Genomic DNA, 22,413 nt, shown 5'->3' on the forward strand with positions numbered 1-22,413 from the left:
CTCTATACTTCGTATATGAGAAAGTAAAAACGATTTCTCCTGTGCGAAGCGGCAGATGAATTGCTGTCAACAAAAAACAGACACCTGAGAAATAAACTGAAATGTTACTCACTCGTGATTTTTCTATTCAAACATTTTGTTGACCTGCACATTCTGATTTCAGCCATTTGAATTACATCTTGATATACAACAAGCACAAAGATAGGCGGCACACAAATTGCTTTCTATTTCTCATGCTTTATGCACCCACACTCAGCTCGCTCTGTCACCGCAAATGCTGTGTGAACAGCCGCCGTTCACTGCATAAATATTTGCAGGCGGTTCGTTGTGGATGACTCTGTTTTAGAGTTAAAACTTACAAGGTTTAAAGACTAACGGTAAGAATATTCATTCAAAAACTAAAAATATTTTAGTAAATTATTATTTTATTTCAGTCGGTCTTTCCAGCTACTTTAATATTTTCGTTTATTTTTAGTTTTTCATTTCAGTTTTGTTAATTATTTTATTTCAGTTTAATGTTTTTTCAATAATAGTTTCAGTTTTGATTTAAGTTTTCGTTAACTGTAATAACCTTGGTGTGGACTGATGATGATACAGGAGATAATTATACTACACAGGAGCACTATAAGAGTAAAATGCTTAAGCCCTTCACCTATGGTTCTGCATGTGAGTTGACAGCTGCCGCTGAATTGTTCGGTTGGCGCTTTCAAGTGTACCGAAATGGCCAAATATTTTACACCTTTGGAGAACTGCCAATGCCTCTTAAACATCTTAGATTCACAGGTGATGATTTCAGTAGTGGACACTTTGATGTTTATGAATGTTTAAACTTTCAAAAGCTGGATGCGAAGTTATCGATGAAACCGGTTGTGTGCTTACAACGCTTGACAGATGCCGAATGTCACTACAACACAACAAGTCCTGCAAATACTAACGTAATTGAAACAAACCATGAAACTCAAACCGATTATGACAGCAGCAATCCAAGCTGTGAGAAAACAGGAAAAAGGAGGCAGGTCAGACGTCGTGGTACATTTTCTGATGCAGCTAGGTAGAAACAACTTTGTCACGCTGCCGCCAAATACTTACAGAAAAATCCACAAGTTGATAGACACGCTGTTGCTAAATACTCACAGGCAAATCCACAAGTTCATAGAGACAATGCCGTGAAATACTCACAGGCAAACCCACAAGTTCATAGAGACGCTGCCGCTAAATACTCGCAGGCAAATCCACAAGTTAATACGGGGAATGCCTGTTAAACATCTTAGATTCACGAGTACCGATTTGGGTAGTGAACACTTCGATGAATGAAACCTATTATCTTTACAACAGTTGACAAACACAGAATGTAACTTGAACACAACACTTCCTCCAAATACGAACCTAATTGAAAGAAATAATGATAATCAAATCCTTGATGACAGCAACATTCATAACAGTGACAAAACAGTTACATTGACAATCATGTTATGTTATTTTTAAAATGCTTCCTTTTCTTTTTCATAACTTCTTTAACACACTACTTCTCTGCTGCAAAGCACGGGTATTTTGCTAGTATAAGAATAAAATTCAATATTGTTAATACTATTAATATTTTCATCAGTGATTTAATTACTGGAAGTGTCATTTTTTCTATGCATCTTTCTTTGTTCTTCTTTACATTCAGTTACATTCATCAGTGTAGCATTCCAATATTCAACTATGCCTAGTCCAGTTTACAACCATGGAGAACTGAAACTATTGCTGGTAGCACTGAGCACAAGACAGGAATGAAACCCTGAAAACAGTGACCGCCCTGTCCTTGGCATACTCACTCACACATACACATAGGACCAATTGAGAATCACCAGTCAATCTAACCTAATTCTGTGAGCTGAAAACAAATCCATGCAGGTATGGACAAAAAACTCAGATGGCAAATAGAAAGCTAACATACAAGAATCTATGCCCATTTTCAACATCTCTGACTATTTCTGCTCCATAAAAACAGACTCATTGGCTATTCTTTGTTTGTTTAAAGGTCAGTTGGTAAATATAAAAATTTTTTACTAGATTTTTTTGATAATCTGTGTAAAGCAAAAAGCAAAATAACTGGACCATTTCTTATAAAAATATTAAATCATACATTAGGTACTTTTTTTCATTTATTGTATGGACATTTAAAACGTTTGCTTGAAATGTCAGAGTTGTTTCACCCAATGTCTTTATTTTCAATTTTTTTTTCCTGAGGGGAGGGTTATTTTTTAAAAACCTTTAAAATTTCTATGCATTTTAATCTTTAAAAATGTGCTTGTCTCTGTGATGAGTTGTTTGAGTAATTTCTTTTTTATAATAAATTGATGTACCTTTTTTACTGAAAGCAAAATTATGCAGTAGTTAGTGATTAACTACACATAGGCAAGCAGCATGATGCTCAGTCTTTTGTGACTGATGTCTTTGCCAACCCATGAGGCTAAAATGGAGAACTTTATTCTATGTTCAGTGGCACAGTGACAAAATAGAATATGCAAACTGGTATGCCTCATTGCAGAAGAATAGACACATCTAGTACTGTGAAGAAAATTATCAACATAAAACCTGCTAGTAGTTGCACAGACCATGTTAAATATAATTTAAAAATCTTTACAGAGTGCATTACTGTTCCTTATCCCTGCAAAGCTGTAATTGTTAGATCTGTTTAAAATAAATCAAATGCAGATCTCAGTTTTTTAAAGATGTATAAACTATTTTCAAATTCATACCATTTATGAAAAATTTCAGGAATATCTTAAGTAATATTACAGAATGCCGTCATTTAAAATAATGTATTGTAGAACTCAAAAGACCTTCAAGAAATACCAATAGTGAATGAAAAAAGCAGAGCAATAACCTTGACAGGGTACAAATGTATGGTAATAATAAATGACTGTTTCAAAGCATGTTGCAACACATAAATAAATATATTGTTACATATTGTGCTTGGGATTAATAAAGTATCTATCTATCTATCTATCTTAGACTAGGGCTGCACAAATGTATTACTTAAAGGTTAATGTACAATTAATCATGCTTTGCATTTTCAAAATGAACAATCATTAGATTAGATAAAAATGTTTTAAAGATTCTACTTTTTATCCACTTTTGTGTAACTATTGACTTGAAATAACTGATCTTTTTAAACTCAGTTGCTGGTGTTAGTAGAAATAACATTGACAATGTACTAAACGTAGTGAGGCAAATAATTGAATATGATTATCTCAGAATCTCCTGTTTTGCTTACATTTAGTTTTGTGAATAGTTAAATCGTATAAAATTGCCATAATTATTGGGCTTCTTGTGACAAATAAAGTACTATCTATCTATCTATCTATCTATCTATCTATCTATCTATCTATCTATCTATCTATCTATCTATCTAAGAATATGAGACAAATCAAGCTTTGCAAATATATAAGAGACAAAGATGTCAGACTTAAACAATATTATGTCATCTTCATTTTTAGTTCTCCAAAAGCAATCCATAGTAACATTGCACTTTCATGTAGCTGATTTAATTTTTGTCCAACTTTTTTCTAATTCAGAATATATCAGAAAGGATTATAACAAGGAAATGTATGAACACTGCACTCTAGTTCTTCAGAAATTGAGGTTAAGAGCTCTTTTAAATCCTTCTTTCAAAGCCGTGAGTGAGTTAGCTCTCTTCATCCTTGTGAATTTATTAATACTTAAACAATTGAGCATACAGTACTTTGTGATCTCAGCAATCAGTATCATTTGTAGAATAAAATTACTATAATGGTAGAACTTTAGCCATAGGTACCCTAATTTAAACAAAAAATCAATACATTTTAGAAATGCCTTGTCAGAGTCAGTGGCTGAACAACTGATAAGGACTTTTTTATCAAGCATATTCCTTCTGTAGTTACTGAACTATCGGTTCATTTGGTATTATCTGTTGTGTCTTTTTGTACCATTAGTAACAATTTGCATACACTGGCAGCTTCTAGCCCATTATCATATCATTGTCTTTACTGGGCCCTTGGCTTTTATGAACCCCTACTACCTTTGGTCAAATGATCCCTTTTGGCCATGAATTATAGCATATAAGAGAAATGACACTACCATAAATTTAATCTTGCTTCAGGCCAACACTTACATGGCAGCCATTCAGACATCATCACCACCACAATAGAATACAATTATTTGGACAGTTCTGACTGTACAGTGCCGATTGCCAGGGAGGTAAAGAGGACTAAAATGCCCCTGTTTTTGATCTTCCTGTAAGAAATGTCAGTTCTTAAAGTTTTACTATTTTTTGTTTTCATTCATTTTTTTCTCTCCTGGTATTAAACATGATAATCCTGTATCATACCTTATCATAGTATATATATCTTTTTATTATTTATGTGGTATTAGTAATCTTGTGATATTGCCTTTGACACAACTTTTGCTGCCCTAAAACACTATAAAGTTCTGTAATTTTATGATATTGTAAGCTGGAGGGGTCAAATCTGTGACCCAAGTGTGACAATATATATAATGTAAACTGCTCTAAAAATATTAAACAAACACTTTTTAATCAGAGTATAGCATCAAGTCAATGAAACTTCTGGGATACTGATCTGGTCAGTTATGTAGCAGAGGGGGCTGTTAATCAGTTTCAGCTGCTTTGGTGTTAATGAAATTAACAACAGGTGCACTAGAGGGCTACAATGATACAATCCCCAAAACATAAATGGTTTAACAGGTGGAGGCCACTGACATTTTTCCCTCCTTATCTTTTCTGACTGTTTTTTTCACTAGTTTTGCATTTGGCTACGGTCAGTGTCACTACTGGTAGCATGAGGCGATACCTGGACCCTACAGAGGTTGCACAGGTAGTCCAACTTCTCCAGGATGGCACATCAATACGTGTCATTGCCAGAAGGTTTGCTGTGTCTCCCAGCACAGTCTCGGCATGGAGGAGATTCCAGGAGATAGGCAGTTACTCTAGGAGAGCTGGAGAGGGCCATAGAAGGTCCTTAACTCATCAGCAGGACCGGTATCTGCTACTTTGGGCAAGGAGGAACAGGATGAGCACTGCCAGAGCCCTACAAAATGACCTCCATCAGGCCACTGGTGTGAAGGTCTCTGACCAAACAATCAGAAACAGACTTCATGAGGGTGGCCTGAGGGCCTGATGTCCTCTGTTGGGCCCTGTACTCACTCTTGAGGAGTCCTAGATGGCAGTACTTCCGCCACACTCAGAAGTGCAGCCAGATGAAGATCCAAAGGTACCTGGAGTACTTTCGGGTGTCCATGCAACACTTCTGCTACACTCGGAAGTGTTGCCTGAAGAAGGTTCAAAGGCGCCTGGAGTTCTTCCAGGTGTCCATGCAGCACTTCCGTCACAACTGGGATTGCTGCCAGAAAGTAGTTGGAGAGCACCTAGAATACTTTCTCCAGCCAGATTGATGTGGTGGTGCAGATAGGTGACACCTTTACTGTACATGAAAGAGGGGTTTTGAGCAAAGGTGCGCCGGTATTGGTTCGTTTCTGGTTGCCAAATAGCCGCAACCCCTACAGTGGACACTAGTGTGATGACCGGTTGTCCAGTGGGGGCAGAAAGAGCAGAGGCACGTATAGGACACCAGCAGGTAAGTGTCGGCTATCAGAGCACCCCACCTCAAGAGCTGGCTACAGTCACACGAAGGTCTACAGGGGCACAGATGGTGCTGGGTTTCTTTTCCTCTCTTAAGGAGACCCAAACCATAGGTGTACCCCAGAGTAAGAGGGGGACCCAGAAAAGAAAGACTGGGGCTCCAAACAAGGGGAAACATGAGCATACTATATTGGAGACAAGACCTCCCCCGGAAGATGACGAACCCCCTGGAATATGTTGGGACCATTGGTCTGGTCACTTGAAGAGTCCTGGACAGCAGTACTTCTGCCACACTTCTGCCACAGACGGGAGTGCTGGCAAAAAAAATTAGAATACTTCAGGGTGCGATATAAAAGAGGCTGCCTCAATCCATTCTGGGAGCCAGATTCAGGAAGTGGAGGAAAGAGCTTGCGGGAGAAGAGTGGAGGTGGTAGAGAAGAAATAGAGAAAGAAAACTTGAAAAAGAAAGAGAGAGAGAAGAAGGGAAAGAGCAGTTGTGAGGGACTGTGTACTGAGTGCTAAAAGGAAGAGAAATAAAAACGTTTGTGCATTTTTTACTTGTGTGTCCTGTGTCTGTCTATTTACAGGCTGATCTCCACTATATATATAGTGGAGCACAGGGTGCATATAGTGGAGCATAGGGTGTCCTGCACATTTGGTATAAATTTCTTGTTACAAACTATTTTGTCAATCTAGTTCTCAATTGATTACATCATCAGCATCCCTTCCATTTGTTTTATTTTAATTTATTTATTTTAATTCTTTTGAAATTAGTGCTTTAATAAAATAGTTATTGTATTCAAGACTTACTTAAGATTAAATTGATTTTATATTGGAAATTTATATTGATAAGTGTCCACCAGCAAATACCCGCTTTAAGAATTGGCTTATGTAATTCACACAGGAAGACTCTAAGGAACACTGCCTATGCATTTGTTTGTCCTGTCTAACTTGTTTTTCCTTAATTTGATACATTCTTTTATAGTGACAAATACATTCCAGGATCTTTGCCTCCTCTCTTCCTTCTTAATTTCTTATATTTGGTGCCTCAGCCTTCTAATGACCAAAACATTTTCCTATATTCAAATCTACCCAGCTTCCCTTTTTATTCATTTGTTTATTTTTTCCACACTGAATTCTGCAAAGGTGTAACCTAGAAATCATTTATTGTACAAACCATCTGGAAAGCTATTTCCTGTCTGTTAAGTAGTGCTGGGCTACAAGTATTTCTCTTGCTCTCTTTAACAATGTTTTATTCCCTTCAAACTGTCCCTGTTCTTGGCAGGTTTTGTTGACTCCTCAAATGTCACTGTAAATGGATGACTACTGACTCCTTCTGCCAACATTTGTGGTCTAAACCTTCAATTGATGCAGACTTATTGGTGTTGTTTCCATATTCATTTTTTATCTTATGAAAATAGATCAATATTTTTGGACAGTGTCCTTTAAACTTAAAGATAGGTCACAGTTGAGCCATTTTGGTATGGAAACACATGCTGATGACTATTGCATGCCTTAATAAGACATCCAATAATATCTTTCTCTGTGATCTAGGATAGGAAAACACTTTAAAGTATTTTAACACATAAACTTATCTATCTATTTAAAAGTTGTCCTTGGGTGGGCTAAGATTCGGTTGTTAGTTATTGTTCTTTTCTCCTGATGATTGCTTCTGTTTTGTATTATTTTTGGAAAAGTGAGAAGTATTAAACCGTAAAGTAACTAAAGAGTACACAGTACAGTAAAACAGGTGACAATAATTGCAGAAGAAATTTTTCTTTTATGATCTGTGCTCATTTGTATGGCTCCTTGCCAAATGACAGTATAATTGCACTCCTGTGGATCTAAATCAGTTTGGTATTTAATGCATACAGAAGGGAGAGCACTAGAATACCCATGACACCCTACATTCTGCAATTTCCTCCTATTTATATAGGCTGCAATTTGATGATAGATTAAAGGTAAAAAGATAGTATCACCAATCAGCTGCCTTCACACAGCGCATTCACATCAGGTGCTTCAAAGTGCATACATAAATACAATTCAAAACAAAATGACAACTTGCAATTGAACATACTTCAACTATGTGATATATCACTAAGAAAAAAACACAGAAAAGAGACTAATGAGAAGAAAGAACTAAAGCTGAGTGCATATGAGAAAAGATTGACAGTAAGATTTAATAAACAGAAACAGTGCAGACAGCAACCATAAGATGGGTAGAGAAACGTAATTTAGAAAATAAAGGAAACACATATATAGCTGATCTATAACAATGAATATGTTCAGCAACTCCCATTATGATGGAAAAAATGACGGCTCTGCCAAGAGTGAACATCAAATTATGTGTTCCATTATGTCCCATAAACTGTTTTCCAGATAACCTGTTTTGATGTTCTTAAAGTTCTAACCAAATTACGTTTATGCTGGTGCTTTAGAATTTGAAAACCTCTTGTAAAAACATAGGGCACAATTGATGAAACAGCCATGGACAATTCATCAGTCCATCACATTCATGCATTTACTCACATCCAGTCATTCAGGGACATTTGAAAGTTGTCAGCTATCCCTATATGCACATGTTTGGGATGTGGGAACAAAAACCAAAGAAAAATCAGAGCTTGAACTTGAACTTGGCCTCTTCAAGCTTGTTTTTAACCAACAACCTTTTCTTCCTTTTTCTTCTTTTTCTTTTCTCACAAAAAAAGCTGTTTAAATGACATCCAGCTCTATTGATCTTTACAAGCCAACAATTACACACTTTTGCTTTTCTTGTTGATTGTCTGATGGAGATTAATAAATGGCTGTTAGCCAACAACTTAAAGTTAAACACTCAGAAATTAGAACTTCTAATTTTTGCAACTCCTGACCTATACATGGCAATTATTCAAAAGCTTTCATCACTTTCCAGTTTCTCTCAGGACTCACTATACAACTTAGGTGTTGTTTTTGATCAGTCCCTGAATGTTGAAGCCCATATGAGTTCCTTTAGTCGCTCCTTCTTTTTTCACTTGAGAACCTTATCCAAATTAAAGACCTTTGTTTCAAAGGTGAATTTTCAAAATCTTGAAATAGGGAAGCATTCTTTATGACCTTTATTACTGATTAACTTACTGTTTCAAATTTACTTTGAGATTGTTCAAAAGTTCAATGATACTTTCCTCTGTTGCTCAACTGATTCCATTCCACACAGCAAAACAGATCCCCAGTACAAGTTAGTGAAATGCCAGTAGAGTCACACATATGGGTGAAATCTCATCACGTCAATAACTTGAGCAAACCTCTGCAACACAAAGTCACTTCTCCTGCTGCTTGTAGTCTTAAGTAAATTAAATGATTTACGTAACCAGTGACCTGGTTCACTGAATATTTTCCTGGACATTCGCAGTTAGACAAACATTTTTTCCCCAGCACACTATGACTCTTTGTGAGGCCAGCATGACATCATAGAGCTTTTCCAATTATGTGCAGAACTTTCACATATGTGTACTGTAAGATCATTGCTGACTTGCTTCAGGCATGCATGACATCAGGCCTTGATCAGTACTCTTAGCTGAATTTCCATCCTGTATGCGTTAAAAAAAAATGCATTAGTCGATCATAATGACTACTTCCACTTGTTAAATAACACTGATCACTGTGTGCTGGCAGTGCTAATTCCACTTGCTAAATAACCAGATCAATGATCACAATTTGTATGTGTAATTAGCCATGAACGCAGCTACAACCTCAAAATAAGCCTTAAAGGAGCCTTTCCCCTTCCCTTGTCAGAAAACAGAGGAAACCCTGTGAAAGATGAATAACAAGAAAGATGTATTACTATTTGTACATGGGAAACAATGCCAAGAGCTGCAACCTCCAAAAATGGAATGAGCCAGTCCCCAGTGTTGCTTCATGGCACAGCCATGTGGTCCTAAATTGGAACTCTATGAGTGCAATAATCTATAGTTCATTTATGCATTGCTAGTTTGTAGCTATTTGTTGTATTTAGTTTGTGGTTTCATTCTGTGTATGTATTTTGTTGTTTGAGGCATGGTGATACCACTGTTAACAATTCTGCTTGACAGCTCAGATCACATTTTTGACCACAATAATCAGTCCAGTATAGTTGACAGACACGTCCCTATCCCTCAGGGACAGTTGAAATCATGTTTCACGATTATAATCCATTGAAAACTAGTTTGGTTCCTCTTTCTTCAATAAGTTCAAAGCATTTTGTGGAGTTCAGCATACTTCCTAAACATTTCCATGATTTCAGTGAACTTGCAGCAAAATTAACTTTGTTGGGTTCACTCCTTACTATTCATAACCAAAGAAATGTAACCACAGAAAGCAAAAAATCCCTCAACAGATCTAGAAATTAAATGAAGAGAAACAGAGTTCCCTAAGTATTTATGGGCCTTTAAGCTGTAATGCATACAATGATTAAACATTTGCTGAAGTATTAATGTTAGACTAAAAATAACCTCACAGCTTTATTATCTGTAGATTATAATAATTCAGTATTTCACAAATATTGTAAGTTATTGGCAAAGCACCACAGTGTCCTGTTAGCCATCATGGTCCACTGCATCCATTACTTTTATCATAAGACTTCAGAATAGATTTTAGCTCTCTACTTTGGGTGGTACTTTTAAAAAAATATATTTTAAGAAACGTGAGCTTTAATTAACAATTAACAGTACACCCTCCACAACACCAAACAACAATATAAAAAACACAGTTTTTACATTTTATAGAGTTAGAAACTGTTGCCCATGCAAGCTATTTAAGTGACCATAAGCCAATTTACATTTGGGTTTTAACTATATGATGTTGTAAAATGCTAATAAAAACATGTATTTTAGTTGCTGTATGAATACATAATTACATTCTGTTCTGGCATCTACTTCTGCTTCATGAAGAGTTGTGGGTTTAGTGTGAGGCAGGATAAGGATGGAACTAGTGGAAAAAGCCCTTTCTGTGCATGTACTGCATATGGGATATCTTCATAGTGACAAATGAATGACACAAGTAAGGTACAATTACTGGTGTATTAGCACCAAAAAGAAGATGAGCAGTTTAGACCAGAAGGGAGAGTATGAGTGTATTGTAAAGACAGCAATAGGATGAAAACAGTGTTAAAAAACCAGACAAAATGTATAGACAGGTCAAAATGGGACTTGTTTCATTGCCTTGGTGGTGTTCCTATGATCGAGACAAGTGATGTTGCACCATTAGAAGTAAACCACAGTCGACACTTTTGGATGCAGGTCGAAAAGCTGCTTCTGTATTGTTCATTTAGTTGAGTTTATTATAATCTCATTTTGAATATGATTCATTATTGGAAAAATATTTGTAACATGTAATATATCAGTCTTTGATGAGGTAAACAAATAAAAATGAAAATGCTGCTACTTTCAAAAACAGTTAACAAAATCCTCAAACTCACCTGAATGTTATGACATGCATACATGAAACATGTTTTATTTAAATCAGCTGGTTAATGCTCATGTTATGTAAAATGAGAAATGCCTTACAGTTTGTGTTCTTTTTCCTTTTTATGAGAAATGCAGGTAGTAATTGATTTTAGAGCCCGTAGTACTCGAGGTTTATTAATTTTTTCCAATTTAGGACTAATCTTATTTTAATTCACTTGGTTGTCAAGATTACTCCGTTCATTTTTCCAATTAAGAGTAATCAGAGGTAGGTGCATATAAAATCTAATTTAACATCAGTTACACCAGTGTTTATTCCTTATAAAGAAGTTTAATTTAAGAAATATGCAGTAAAAAATAGTTATTTCTTAGAAGGAAATGTTAGAATAACTAATCTGTTTTGTATATCACATTTTTCATCTATTAATATAGGTATAAATTTACTAAATGAATGGAGATAACCTCATTCATTTTGGCATCTTTAGTTAGCTAATTAGGTTATTAATCCAGTTAACTCCTTCAGCCATTTTATAAAATAGTGTTACTTGCTGTAACAATCAAATTGTTTGAGTCAATTCTTTAAGTAAAAAGTGTCTTTTTTCTTTATTTCAAATAATATATAGTTTTGTGAGTTTAAAATCTGTGTTAGTATTCTTTCAAGCATGTAATCTAGACATATTGAATACATAATATTTAAGAATATTTTTGATAGGAAAGTTTAGCTCAGTCCAACACAGACTATTCCATATGTTTAAAAATGTATTTACATTAAACCTCATCTGTCATCTCCATTTGTAATGATTTTTCTAACTTTAAACTGTCCACCATAACACCTACTTCATTGTTATTGACAGACTTAACCAGATTGTTAGATACTGCATAATTTTGTAGCAGTCATTTAAATAAATAAAAAATTTTAGCAGTGGCACCAGCAGTTTTAAAATCACAATTTAGAAAACATTCTACACAGCATACACTGTTTCTTTTGTTGGAGTCAATATTATACCCATTAGCAAACAGCACCTTAAACTTTCATTTTTCACTAGTCTTTTAGGTGGTTTCTTTCAAAATGACTTTTGAAAATTAAAATAAATAATAAAACACCCATTATGATCAAATCCTTTTATTGTTCCCTCATAAATTTCTAGCTCATTAGAGAGAAAGATCTATCCTTTCTAAACCCATGTTGACAGTTTGCTAATATGCCAGCATTGGATATATGTTTCACAGTTTTTCCTTTCATAATTTCTAATATTGATTTATTCAAAATATCATAATATGATAGGAAAATGGCATGTAATCTTCAATTGAATATATGATTTTTTAGTGTTCAGAGACCTTTTAGTGTTTGGGATTAGACCACTCATACATCTACTTTGAACCTTTAGAAAGCGTGATTTATGTTTTTATATGACATATGTTGTTAGTTGGATAAAAAGAGTTAATCAAATTAATCAGTCAAATCAAAATCAATCAAATCAAAATCTTTATTGTCATTGTATCAATGAGACATTGTACAACGAAACTTTTAGGTGCAATTTTCCAGTGAAAACAAAACACAATTACTCAAGTTACAACTAAAATAAAGGAATACAATAAGTATCCAAAATTGTCCATAACAGCAGAACAATGTTTTCCACTCATACATACATACATACATACATACATACATTATATTGCACTTGTCCCTTATCTAATGTTAACTTAGAATGAAGGTGCACTCGGTCAGATTGACCACTTAGCAGCATTCAGCATGGTGCTGGCTGAAGGATAGAAACTGTTTCTCAGTCTATTTGTCTTAGTCTTTATGGATCTGAAACGTCTGCCTGATGGCAGGCGTTCGAACAATACATGTCCTGGGTGTGATGGGTCCTGAAGAATTTTCTTGAAGTTTCTGAGACAACAGGAACTATGTAGTTCTTCTAGTGAATATGAAAAAAATGCAACCTGCAGTGCAATGGACTATCTATAGTAAGCTCTTGAAAGTTTGTAAGAGTGTGCTGTTGACAAGTATTTAGTTACCTTATTTCACTGAAGCACAATCTGTCTGTGAAGTCCTGACTTGACTGCATATAGACGTAACCTTCTCTGTTCATAGTGAATGCGGTTATGCTAAAAAAATGTTGTAATAGCATTAACAAAATAAATAGATACAGTTTAATTATAATTCTATAAACCTTTTTAAAGTAAGCCAGTTTTAATCTGAAGAGATTTGTGCAACTGATTGATTGGGTTGTTTCATGCCTTTTGCCTGATATGGCATGGATAGGCTTCAGCATCTCCATCTTTGAACTGCATTAAGTTGCCATCATATACTTTGTGGTGTGGGAGAAAACCATGCAAACCAAAAGTTGGCCAAAAAATAGCTTCAGGTCCTGGGAACCATTGTGCCACTGTACCTTGAATAATGTAATACTTTCTCCAGAATGGTTTCTTGTAGCTTGTTTTTTTGTGTCAAGTATAAATAATAGTATTAAGTACAAACAATGTAATAGTTTTCTAAAAGTCAGTTGAATTTTTCAATCACCTTGCGTTGTATCTGTGTATCCTCAATTGTTTGTGGCATCTGCTCAACTCTGGTTGGTGTTTCCTTATCATTTTCCTTACTCAATTTCACTTGTTTACTCACTAAATCTTAATATATTGCAAATTAAAACAAGTCATATTCTTATCACATATTCCTGAGATATATAACTAGATGACCTCATGGCATATTGAGAATTGTCTTCTTATCCCTTCCCCCTTTTACTCTCCCATTAATTAATCATCTTGCAATCTAATTATGTATAGCATGTTATCACAAATGTCTCTGTCCTAGTGGCTTCGGAATTAATATTAGGAGTTAGAAGGATATGCATGATATTTCTGTTGAAAACAGGTTGAAGCAAATGACCCAGCAAACCATAGGTGGATGTTGCAAAGTGTTCTGATCAAGTACAAATCAGAAATAGCAAGTTTAAAAGAAAACAATGTGGATATATATGAGGATGACAAAGGATTTAAATGTTTTCTCTTTGTAAATTCGTTGTATAAAATGTCTGTTTGCACTAAAGATCTCATTAACTGCAGAATGGCTAAATTATATCAATGTATGTGAAATAGAGAATTAATCTTTGCATTTCAATACAGATAGCTGTGTACACATTAAAACAATATCAATTCATTTCTCGAATGTTTATAATAAATAATAAAAGTGTCTTAAACAAATTAAAAATAAATACTGCAAAGTTGTAAAAGTTGTGAGCCATGCAATGTGATAAAAGCATGAATAACTGACTGATTATAATATACTTTACATTTGCATTCATTAATTTTATGCAAACCAACTTACAAAAGAGGTCAACATTATTTACGGTCTGAAGCAAGTGTTACAAGACTAGGTTACAATAATTGACCAAAATAAATCAAAATTGGTCAACACCTTATAAATAAGCAACCATTAAACAGCAGATGTAGATAAAAAGACAGGCAACAAAAGAGCTGGGCAGAACAGTTGAATGGATTCCAGACAATACCCTTCTATCTATGTGATATAGACACCTTTTTAGAGTGTACCAATACAACATTTCTTTTCCAGAGATAATACAATACATTTTATGTCTGACATCTATTAAAGGAGTTTCTTGTGTAAAATGACATGGTCAAAATATATCAAACAGTACCTGTGTGGAATTCAAGAGATAGATAAATGTCAGTTCCTAAAACCAGCTACTGGGAACAATATGCTTGTACTTCATGGAGCCAGCAAAGGAGAAGTACCATGTAGCAACATCCATGGAAAAACTCAGCTTCTAATATGCAGATGAAGATGCACAGTTCCAGATAACAGTGGCAGATTTCAGAAGCCATCTGGGCAGTTATATAGGTTGCCAAATATAGAGGGGACTATTTCAAGCACCTTGACAGAGTGGGATTTTAAAAATGGCAGTAAAAGATTAAATACAGAAATCTGAAATGAATTAGTGCAAGATGCAGAAAGGACAACCATGAAAAGTTGCTAGGAGTTCAGATGCAACTTATTAGTTCGAATTTCATTGCCAAAACTGTAGAAAGATCAATCCCGTAAAAATCAAGAATTCTCATGTGCAACAAGCGCTATTGTCGGTTTTCAAAACACTTTTCAATGCTCAGAGGACAGTGTAGTGCTGAGTATGGCAGATTGATGAAATTTACTATTCCATTACCTTTTGGTATCTGCTTGTAGCCTTTAATGTTTTAAAGAGATACTGATGCTTAAACTATGAGTAATACTCTACTAAGAGAGTAACAACATAACTCAGAGTCACAGCACTGGAAAAATATCAGATTCTAGAATGTGATTAGCTCAGTTTAATAAATTGCCCCAGGGTTGTAATTGTTATTAATCATTGTTGAACATTTGCACAAATGGTGACTCTTGGACCCACCTTCCCATAGATATTATGAAGTGTATAAAAGGAGCTGCAGCTAGAGTTTCAATAACAGCATGCCTAAAGACAATGTAGTATTTTAGTTAATTACAAAAAGCCTTGAAATATATGGCTCTTAGGTATCATCCTGCCCTCCAAACGTTCTCCAAACTCACTCTAATCCTAGAATCACAAGTTCATGAAGCCTATCGCATCAGCATCAGGTTCAAGCCAGGAACCCATTTTGGGTGGAATGCCAGTCCATTGCAGTGTACCTTTACGTTTATACCACACATACACTGATCCCCTTTAGAGCTGCCAAGGAGTATACAAAGAAAATAATTGAGATATGGATTGAAAATGGAGATACTTTAAAAAAAAGCAATGCATACACAGAAAGAATAGGCAAACTACACACAGAGAGTGACCAGAAAGCTGGCCCATTCGTTAGTTAGGGCAACTGGTGTTGACTCCCTTGGCTTCATGTTGGGTGTAAGATTTCTGGAAATAGAGTTGGTCCCCACAAGGCACTGCACTTTATTCCTCTTTTCTTAAAAATCCATTAAAAATCATTTTCCATCTTTTATGGTATTCTAAATGGCCTATGAAAGACAGCAGTGATACAGCCTCGGTTCAAATGAAAAAATGAATGATAACACAGTTTATAACAATGCCCTAGTGTTATAAATGACCTGAGAAAACATATTATATGTAGTAGTTTCAGAAACTTGAATAAATTAATGTCCAGAAATCAATGTTTCCTTGGCATGATGAAACTGTATGTTATGTTTTGTAAGATTATCAGAGCAATCGACCAGTGTATCTGGAACCTGTGTTTGCACAGAGAGAGCTCTGTTCAAGTCCTTGGCCTCAAGCTAAAACTGTTTGAAAATGGACCTGCCTGCCTTGAATTGCATGATGCCAGGGTCAGGCTCTTTATGACAATAAAAACACAGTTTCTTGAGATGAATGCTGTTAAAGGATAAGTTTGGTATTTTTCAAGTCAAAGTTATTTATTCACATTCAAAATATATACTGTATTAATTGTCCGCAAGAAATGCTTTAAAGTGAAGCATTTTTTTTATAAAATGCCGTATTTTTGGGAGTTGGCGGAATCCTGTATTTTGTTTTTAATGCATGCAGAATGATTCTGGTAATACTGCATTTGAGTGCCAACATATAGTATCATTTTTAAAATGATGAAGTGTTTGATGTTTTCATTTTACTATGTAGTGAAATGTTTTTGATGGGCTGCAAATGCAACAGGGCACTTGTATTTCCATCATTGGGTCACTGATTACAAAGTTTAAAATCACAGCATACATATATATGTACCTAGGTCAATGATAAAGGATCTGTTTTGTTTTAGCATTTTATATTTTTCTTCCATTATTAAAATTCTGTTTATCCCAACTATTACAATTACAAGATCATTTATTGTTACTGTTTTTTCATTCATTAATAAATATTTCTTATGTATGGTAATAATTGACTTTTCTTCAGTACCATGCCTTTAGAATTTTTAATACAATTTTATCAACTACAAAACTACAGCATGAGCATGATTTCAGTTTATGGCTCCTTTGTCAGTCAGGCTGGAATGTTCACAAACACAAAAGAAAATGAGTAATGTACATGTGATATAATGTTCAGATGTAATGCAAGACTTAGTTAACTGCTTCGTAAGTTAGACCATTTTGAATTTTTATTTATTTAAAAGACAGATATTACATTTTTGATTACTAAATTCTTTTGTTACAATAAGTCATATCCAGAAATAACAGTGATACACACATTTAATTACGTTTTTAAGTAGAACTTAACAATACCATGTGCTTAAAAGCCAAACCTAAATACACTTGACAGAAATAGCTTTCGTAAGTGATTTTTCAGTAAAAATTTTTTTGTGGAGGGTTTACACCTAATTACAGTGTTGTTTCTTAAGCACTACTAAGAATTACCCAATGTAGGGAGTTAAAATCTATGTTGAACAACTGATAGAGATTACAAAAGATAACAAAAGATTTCAACGGATAGCAGGTCATTCTGATGTTTTGCCATTAATTTCCAGTGCTAGTAAAAATTGAATCATTATAATCTGCTGATAATGTATCTGTTTTAACAACTCCTACTGAGGATCAGTTTTGCCATCAGAAGCAACTATCGGGCATGTAAAAGAGCCAGATTTACTAAGCACATAAATAGAAATAACCTCTATCAAGGTAAATTTGAAATAATAATTAATGTAGCACAGAATGTTCCACTGTTTTAAAGACAAACACAGAATTCACCAATGCTTTTTTAATATGAATTTTTCAGTGTTTTTTAAATCAGTACAGCATGCACTTTTCAAAATATAACAACAGTATGTGCCTTTGCACATTTTATGTGAACAAGCCTGAAAGTGAAGGAATTCGCATGCATTTAGCTTTAATACTGACACTTAACAAAAAAGGAGCATTTAAAATAATATAAAATTACTACAAGTTCTCAAAGACAACATTTTTTCCCAATTACATAAACCTTGTTAAATAACTAAGAGAATATTTTAGAACAACTGTAATGAGAAAAAAGCAAAGGTAATAACATATAAGAGCACTGTGTATTTTGAGAAGTATACTTTATTTTGTCTACCTGTCAACAGCATACTACTGTATAATCCCTTTTTAAATGATGTTAGTAAAAGGTTATCTTATCTAGTTCTGTTATTTCTTCAGCAGCTATCAACCTCTTGAGCTTTTATATGCACTACTAGGTACTACTTTGCTTCCAAATAATTACAGGGTAGATTAATTTTATTTTAAAAACATAAATACAATGCATGGTCAATATGGACCTACTCTATGGAAAGTCTGAGCCCAGCAATAAAACAGGACATGTGTGCATGTATGTGCAGAATCAGGTATCATTTACAATGTCTGTTTTCTTATTTTATTGTTTCCATGAATTTAAAATAGTTGTAGCAGTGGTAGGCATGGACATGTGCTTTGGAATGTCACATCATGATTACTATTTTCCTCCATAAAGTGAAGTATAGGGACATTGATAGACTGTTTTGATTTTGATTAGTCAGTTTGAATTAAAACATTTTTTGTAACAATCTCATAGATTATTTATGTTTTTGCCTTGTATGTATCTTGCCCCTTCACATCTGCTTCTTTTGTGCCTCATTGTGATTGTAGGTGTCATGTTCACCAGGAGCTAACTTGTGTAGGAAAGTTTTGGTATCTGAACAAACACGACTATCTGACTAAAGCAAGCCCTTGTGGGCTCATCTTTAAGATGTTTGTTTTTAGTATCTTTTATCAGAGTAGCTTATTTAGTAGAATCTTTTGGCAGTAGGCAATTTTTCCTCTTGTTTTGCCTTTCTGCCGCTGCTAGAACCCAGGCGACTCAATGACACATTTTCTTCCTGATGAATATTTTTGTGTCAGGCTAGGAAAGTCAAACCAATATACTAAAATACTTTGGATAAAGAAAATTTAAAACATATTTTAAAATTACAAACATTAATGTAAACAGTAATTTAAAACACAAAATCATATGATTGATAAACTTATGGGCAGTAAGTTCACTGACAGTATTTAATAGATATGCTTTAGTTATTATGCTGAACTGGAGCAGTGAAAAGCCAAAAAGTTTAGTTGCCAATGACATTGGCATACATTATATGAAAATAAAGTTATTACTAACTTTAATGTCATTATGTGAATATTATGTGTGGCTATAGGAAATAAACTTCATATTGTGAGCTGGGGCGCTGATTGCACCCCTAGAGATTACAGACGTTCATGGGAAAACCCCTGAAAAACGTTGACAGACTACCCTGACATTGCTCCTTACCTTATTTACACTCTGTCGCGTGATAAACCTCTCGTACAGTATTCCGCATACTTAAAAGCTTGTTCAGCACCTGTCAGAATTGGAATTGATTGTTTTTGCTTTTCTCTCTCTCTCTCTCTCTCTCTCTGACATTCTCTGCTCCTGACGTAACTCATTTCTGTCTTGTTATGGAGTTTAAACTTTTGAAAAAGAGACAAATGTTCATTTGCAGTGTCTGAATATAGTTCATGTCTGTACAACCTCCTGTGTTTCTGTGCAAATCTGTGACCCAAGTGTGACAATATGGTATGCCAGGTTAAATAGACTTTACATTAGGAATGCGATAAATTAATTCAACTTTTACAAACCTCTTTTCATATATTATATGTACAATTCTTTTTATATTATATTATTGGTTTATTTCTGCGGTGGGTTGGCACCCTGCCCAGGATTGGTTCCTGCCTTGTGCCCTGTGTTGGCTGGGATTGGCTCCAGCAGACCCCCGTGACCCTGTATTCGGATTCAGCGGGTTAGAAAATGAGTGGATGGATGGTTTATTTTTCTTTCCTGTACGGTTCAGTGTTTCATATTACATTTAGGAAAATTGTTGAAGCAGAATGATACACTATGCAGTTTTGTACTACAAAACATATGTTGAGATATTTAATCACACAATTTATTTACAGTCAGACAATGACATATTGAGCAGTGTACAGAGAAGCACAACCTGTTCCATTCAATGCCATTTATCATTCCTTGACCCACTGTGTTACAATTTTATTTCACAGAGCAAGTCATATATGCCTAAAAAGTTCATGACATGATGCTTTGATGAATTCTTTTATAATTTTCACTGCTCATTAATTTACTATTCCCAACTCTGCATCATCAGTATTTGACTACAAGCTGCCTGCCAATGAGCTGTGACTTTTCCCTTATATAGATTGTCATGACACAATAATTTATTTATTTTACAGTATTATCTTCTTCTTGGTGTTTCCAGAATCACCACAACTGCAGCCTGCATGATGGATCTTCGTAGATATCCACTTGATGAGCAGAACTGTACCTTGGAAATTGAGAGCTGTAAGTGTTTTTATTGTGATAGTGTCCATTAAGTATAAGATGCATACTGAATATGACCATTTTAAAACATTGAGTATCAGCTTTGTTTTACACTTGTAATGGACTTAAGCACTGAATGATTTGCAGTTTTTGTATCCTGGGGTGTTTGGTGCATCTGATACCATTTTTTTGTGCTTTTTTCTGGTCTCATTCCCTGCTTTCATAATTTTGATCATGCCGTTGGGTATGCCAATGCCACACAAGTGCAGATATACAGTATGATCAATATAAAGTTCATAGCAAAGAGAGGCCCTTCCTTTGGACCTTGTCACTACCAGGAAGTAAAGATTGTACTTTTCTGATGATTATAATAACTTTTTTGATGATTATAATAAATAAAGATTGACTCCTGTTGTTTTGTTGAAGAGATCCTAGAATATTCTGATTAGTTGTTGAAATGGTGGAGGTGAGCATCATTTCAAGGGGGCACTACTTTGGAATTTCTGTAGTTTAAAACAATTACAAAACTATTTTTCTTAGAATGGAATCAATAGGTTTTTACTTTGGGTAAGAAATATATATTTTAATGACGGAATTTCTAGGTAGTCATAATTATGAAAATATTTGAATTATGTGGGAACATGAATAATGGGGAACATTTGTATTTAGCAGGAAAAAAATTGAACGTTATAGATGAAAATAAAATCCTTAGTTTTAGTGAAAAAGAAAAAAAAATGTAACATCTTTACAGAGTTATTGCAGATTCAGAATAACTACTACCACCTGTAGTTGTACCTGTAACTGTAACACCACAGTTTACATAAAAATCTGATACAAGGGTTTTATCTACATTTATGTTGTTTAGGGAACAAGAGGAAGAACTTTGTTCAAGTATCTGAAATGATTGTTAAAGGAAATTATTAGGTTTAGGCTTTCTTAGATAGTTCCATGTGCTCCATTTTCACAAAAATGCCACCATTCAATTTATACTAAGCTTGGTCACGCTCAAAAAATGGACAAACTTCCAAGAAGTAGTAAGTATTTAGAAACGAGTAATTTGTCTTCAATTGGATGTCTGCCCTAAATTTATCCAGCTACCTTAATATTAAACAGGTCAGAAATGGAACAGATATATTGAATGAATAAACAAGATTACACAACAAACACTTCAAAGCAAGCTAAGCTGAGCTGAAGTGAGGATTAAGCAAATATCTTTAGAGGTGCCTCTTTAAATCACCTATATACCTTGTAGCACTATATAATTAATATAAGCAAATTGAAGTGGCTTGTTTTACCCCTCCCTGAACACAATACAGTACATTAAGTAGTGGTATAGTTGAGAGTCTATAAATGCAGCCTGAAGAATTTGTTGGATACTAAACAGTTAGAGCTGGCACTTTCATATAGATAAACACTTCATAAATACATTAGTTGAAATTATTTCCAAGCACTGCAATACAAAAGAGAATATATGTTTTGATGTCCTATTCCTCAGCAGTGTCTTCCATCACTAAAGTAACACTGAAATACTTTCATGAACAACTAATTCAATTCTATCCTGAGTATTACAAAATACTAAATCCAGACCGGCTTCACCCCATGTTGGTGCTTCAACATACTGTGTTAAAAACAGTCACTGATTACTTATAAAAGCTCCTGCTCTTGTAGTTAAAGTCCCCCATGACTACAATACCCCCCTGTAAGCTAGGTTTTTAAATATTACTAAAAAGATTTGTGCTGAAATTTCAATCTGCATTGGTCGGTCTGTAACATACTCCTAAAATAAGGCCTCTTTCCCTTATGCTTTCCAGCCACATGTCCTCACTAAGATGGAGCTCATCGTCCAACTGAAGAGGACTGGCATTTAAATTCTGTTTGACATAAACAGCATTCCCACCTCTTTTTATGTTCTGTTTATCCTTCCTAAAAAATGTGTATCCCTCTATGTTATACTCATCTCCATCATTTTTATTTAGCTAGTTTTCTGTTATTGCTAAAATATAATTATGATCCTCTACATACAACTTCAACTAGCTTGTTTAATTTTTGATACTTTTTGCAGTAAGGCAAGCTAATTTTAATGTGCTACTTCTTCTAC

At 34.6% G+C, this 22,413-nt stretch overlaps 1 protein-coding gene across 2 annotated transcripts in view; it reads left to right on the forward strand.

Annotated features, from left to right (window-relative positions):
* LOC120527688 (gamma-aminobutyric acid receptor subunit beta-1) overlaps window positions 1–22,413 on the forward strand; it is a 559,006-nt gene that overhangs the window by 361,155 nt on the left and 175,438 nt on the right. For both annotated transcript variants that reach the window (XR_005633393.1, XM_039751390.1), the window contains exon 5: window positions 20,254–20,336. Coding sequence is in view for 1 of the 2 variants with exons in the window: in XM_039751390.1 (XP_039607324.1) it covers window positions 20,254–20,336 (83 nt within the window). In the remaining variant the exon portion in view is untranslated. The remainder of the gene's footprint in view (window positions 1–20,253; window positions 20,337–22,413) is intronic.

This window comes from Polypterus senegalus, chromosome 4 (genome assembly GCF_016835505.1).
Source record: "Polypterus senegalus isolate Bchr_013 chromosome 4, ASM1683550v1, whole genome shotgun sequence".
Taxonomy (NCBI): Eukaryota; Metazoa; Chordata; class Cladistia; order Polypteriformes; family Polypteridae; genus Polypterus; species Polypterus senegalus.